The sequence below is a fragment of the Lotus japonicus genome, chromosome 4 (assembly GCF_012489685.1).
Source record: "Lotus japonicus ecotype B-129 chromosome 4, LjGifu_v1.2".
Classification (NCBI taxonomy): domain Eukaryota; kingdom Viridiplantae; phylum Streptophyta; class Magnoliopsida; order Fabales; family Fabaceae; genus Lotus; species Lotus japonicus.
In genome coordinates this window covers 537,400-541,422 of record NC_080044.1, presented here as the reverse complement: position 1 = coordinate 541,422, position 4,023 = coordinate 537,400, and the positions used below count along the sequence as shown (strand labels likewise).

General features: G+C 40.5%; 1 protein-coding gene across 1 annotated transcript; it reads right to left on the bottom strand.

The window, feature by feature from the left end:
• Nucleotides 1-2,933: 2,933 nt before the first annotated feature.
• On the bottom strand, nucleotides 2,934-3,487 carry LOC130710573 (uncharacterized protein At1g43920, Chloroplastic-like). Its single transcript, XM_057559884.1, has 2 exons — nucleotides 3,341-3,487; nucleotides 2,934-3,257 (listed from the first exon to the last, which is right to left on the bottom strand). Exons 1-2 carry the CDS (start codon nucleotides 3,485-3,487, stop codon nucleotides 2,934-2,936), a joined length of 471 nt encoding a protein of 156 aa, XP_057415867.1.
• Between the last annotated feature and the right edge of the window lie 536 nt (nucleotides 3,488-4,023).

Genomic DNA, 4,023 nt, shown 5'->3' with positions numbered 1-4,023 from the left:
GGAGCTGACGGAGGCACCTTGGCATCGGGAACCGTTTGGGAAACAAGGCATGCCATAGAAAACCAAGTTTCCCTTCCAACTTGAGATTTTCCCTTCAAAACTCATTTTCCACCCAAATTTGCATTGGATAGCCTTGAGAAATCCATCCTCGGGGCAAGAATTCTCAAATTTTGATATGGGAGCTCATGGGGGCATCTTGGCATAAGGAAACCATTTGGGAAACGAGACATGCCATGACAAACCAAGTTTCCCTTCCAACTTGATATTTTCCCTTGAAAACTCATTTTCCACCCAAATTTGCATAGGTTAGCCTTGGGAAATCCATCCTCCGGGCAAGAATTCTCAAATTTTGACATGGGAGCTCATTGGGGAATCTTGGCATAAAGAAACCATTTGGGAAACGAGGCATGCCATGGAAAACCAAGTTTCCCATCCAACTTGATATTTTCCCTTGAAAACTCATTTTCCACCCAAATTTGCATAGGTTAGCCTTGGGAAATTCATCCTCAGGGTAAGAAGGCTTAAATACTGTAAAGGTCCCTGTGATTTGAAAGGGAATCAAACCTGGTTCCTAAAATAGTTTTGCATCAAATAAAGTCCCTAAAAAATTTTTTTTAATTCAATTAAATCCGAAGTGTGTCAATTGCTGATGTGTCAAAATTTGTCCCCACTTACCATTTCCACGTGGCTTTTAACATTTTTTAAAAACCCGATTAAATAATTTTTTATTCCAAATCAAAGTTAATCCCTAATGTTATCATCACAGCCCCAGTTAATTACTAAGTAATCATCTTAGCCCCAAATAGAACCCTAGGTTTGTTTGAAAGAAGAAGATAGAACAATCGTGAGCGAGATAGAGTCTTCGAGGGAAAACGACGAAGGCAGATACCTGTTTCGAAGGTTGAAGAATCAATCGTTCGTGGAAGGAGCTGTATTCCTAAGGTCGACAACCAATCGTTCGCGGAAGGTGCTGTATTTAGAAACATCGAACCTCGTCATCATCGAACCAGGTATGGCACTAAGCTATTACGAATTTTGTGGTTACATGGTATAGCATAATAGGGTTTGGGTTGTTCCTTAGTTGTTTTTTGTGATGATTAGTGGGTTTGGCATATTATCATGAATTGGCTTACTAAATCAGTGTGTGTTCATCAGTAATAGGGTGAGTCTTTGTCCTGGCAGGAATGGCAGATGAGGGAATCACAATCAGATTCCACCACAAGGGGCGTTTCACTGGCAACCCTTTGAGCTACGAAGGGGGTGAAATGTTTGAACTTGACCATGTTGATCCAGATAGAGTCTCCTACTTTTCGATCAAAAGCTGGGTGAGAGGATTTCTGAATTATCCTGATGATGGCTACACACTGTGGTGGAAGAAGTCAGAAGAATGTTGGGATCTAGACATGAGGGAGATAGCACTGGACAAGGATGCCATGGATTTAGTTATGTATGCAACTGCAACTGATTCTGGGGGTGTGATTGATATCTATCTGGATCATACTGAACCTGTGTTGCCTACTGATCCTGTGGTACCTGAACCTGTGTTGAGTGAAGATGTTGTGGTCATTGAACCTGTGTTGCATACTGATCCTGTGCTCCCTGAACCTATGTTGACTGAAGATCCTGTGGTCCCTGAACCTGTGTTGCCTACTGATCTTGTGGTCCTTGAACCTGTGTTGACTGAAGATCCTGTGGTCCCTGAACCTGTGTTGCCTACTGTGAGGAGCCATGGTAGGAAGGTACTTGATAAGGGCAAGGGAAAACAACTTGCTGCTCCAAGGCAAGGAAGAGGAATATCAACTCCTGCTGCACCATCACAGGCTGCACCTGCTGCTGCTACAAGCCAAGGAAGAGGAAGATCAACTCTTGTCGCACCATCACATGCTGCACATGCTGCTGCTACAACCCAAGGAAGAGGAAGATCAACTCCTGCTGCACCACCACCAATAGCTCCACAAGCATTTGTAAGGACTACCTCTGCTGCACAGTCCAAGAAAACTGACCCTCCGCCCAAAAAACCTCCACCAAAGGCCAAGAAAACTGCTGCAATTGCCTCTGAACAAAGAGGGAAAAAGAGAGGAGCGGACAATGAGATCGGTCATTGGATTCCAGGAGATCATGGTACTAGATATAGGAATGAACCTGCTGGAAGAGGGGAAAAGGCCAAGACACCTGTTGGGAGAGAAGGGCAGGGGAAGAAGAAACTCATCAAAAGGAGATGGATTTAGATAAAGGTGTTCACATGATACTTTAGGACAACTTGAGATGCTCAAATCTGTCTTTTTTGTAATAGCTTTTAGTGGGATATTTAGTTATGCTTATTGAGTGCAATTGTGGGACCACAAGAACCATTATTGGCCTTATTGTAATAGCTTTTCAAGACTCACTTGTTTTTAATGGCTAGACTTGTTTATTCAGTCAAATCTGCATCGTGTGAACACATTTTTATGTTGTTTAGTATCTGCATCATGTGCATACACTAAGATTACAAGTGCTTTTAGGGACCACAATATTGAATGGAAAACAAGGCAGAATTCATGTATCTTTGTAGCTGCATCATATGCATACACTGTGAAAAAACAGTGCTTTATTAATAGATTTTAGGACCACAATATTCAATGGAAATACAGGGCAGAATTCATGTATCTGTAGCTGCATCATATGCATACACTGTGAAAAAAACAATGCTTCATTAATAGCTTTCAGGACCACAATATTGAATGGAAATACATGGCGGAATTCATGTTCAAACAAACCAACACTCATTGCATTAAATCAAATTGCATTCATTACACAGGTTTGGATCCAACAACATTTTCAATTCATGCATAATACAAAGACTAGCCTAATACACTGCTAGTCCTAAAACAACTAGACAAAACATGTAACAACATAGGACAACACAACACATAAACTTTGATGACACCCTTTTCCTAAAACCACTTTGACAATGCTACAACCAAGCTAATCCCAAAGAAGAACCACAACACATTCAACTTCAATCCCTCATTTTTCAGCTTCATCTTCATCCTTTCTATTTTCTTGTCCTTCTTGTCATCCATGTCTTTCCTGAAGTTCTCAATTGCCTTCTGCACAATTTCATCAATGTCTTCCTTCAACCTAGCTAGCTTTTTTTCCATCATTTCCTTCATGTCTTGCCTCAGGTTCAATCCTTCATTCAATTTTGAAGATCCCTCCATATCATCCTCAGCAACAGGTCGTATATCCCACTGGAAAAAACCACAATTCCCTTTTTCCTGAAATTTTTTTGAGAAAAAACATAAGGGGAAAGTAATTCGACATCAAACATAATGGGAAACAGATTGGAGATTCAAAATACCTTCCAATCAGGACACCTCCAAAAAAGCTTTCCAGGGTTATTCGTCGAATTGGATCTGTAGAGAATAACCTCTTTCCCACAGCCACACTTCTTCAACGATGGTGCAGAGCATGAGGTGGAGGAACGCGAACTGAACCTTGGGTTCATGGATGCTTCGTGATTTTGGGGATTCATTTTCCTTCTCGTCTACGTTCTCTTCTTCGTTCTCTTCTTCCTCTGATTCTTCGTTCTCTTCTTCTTCAATAGTTTACATGATTAGGGTTTATAACATATGATTTGGGGCTAAGATGATTACTTAGTAATTAACTGGGGCTGTGATGATAACATTAGGGATTAACTTTGATTTGGAATAAAAAATTATTTAATCGGGTTTTTAAAAAATGTTAAAAGCCACGTGGAAATGGTAAGTGGGGACAAATTTTGACACATCAGCAATTGACACACTTCGGATTTAATTGAATTAAAAAAAGTTTTTTAGGGACTTTATTTGATGCAAAAATATTTTAGGGACCAGGTTTGATTCCCTTTCAAATCACAGGGATCTTTACAGTATTTAAGCCGGGTAAGAATTCTCAAATTTTTACATGAAAGCTCACAGAGCCACCTTGGCATAGGGAAATCATCAGGGAAACGAGGCATGCCATGGAAAACCAAGTTTCCCATCAAACTTGATATTTTCCCTT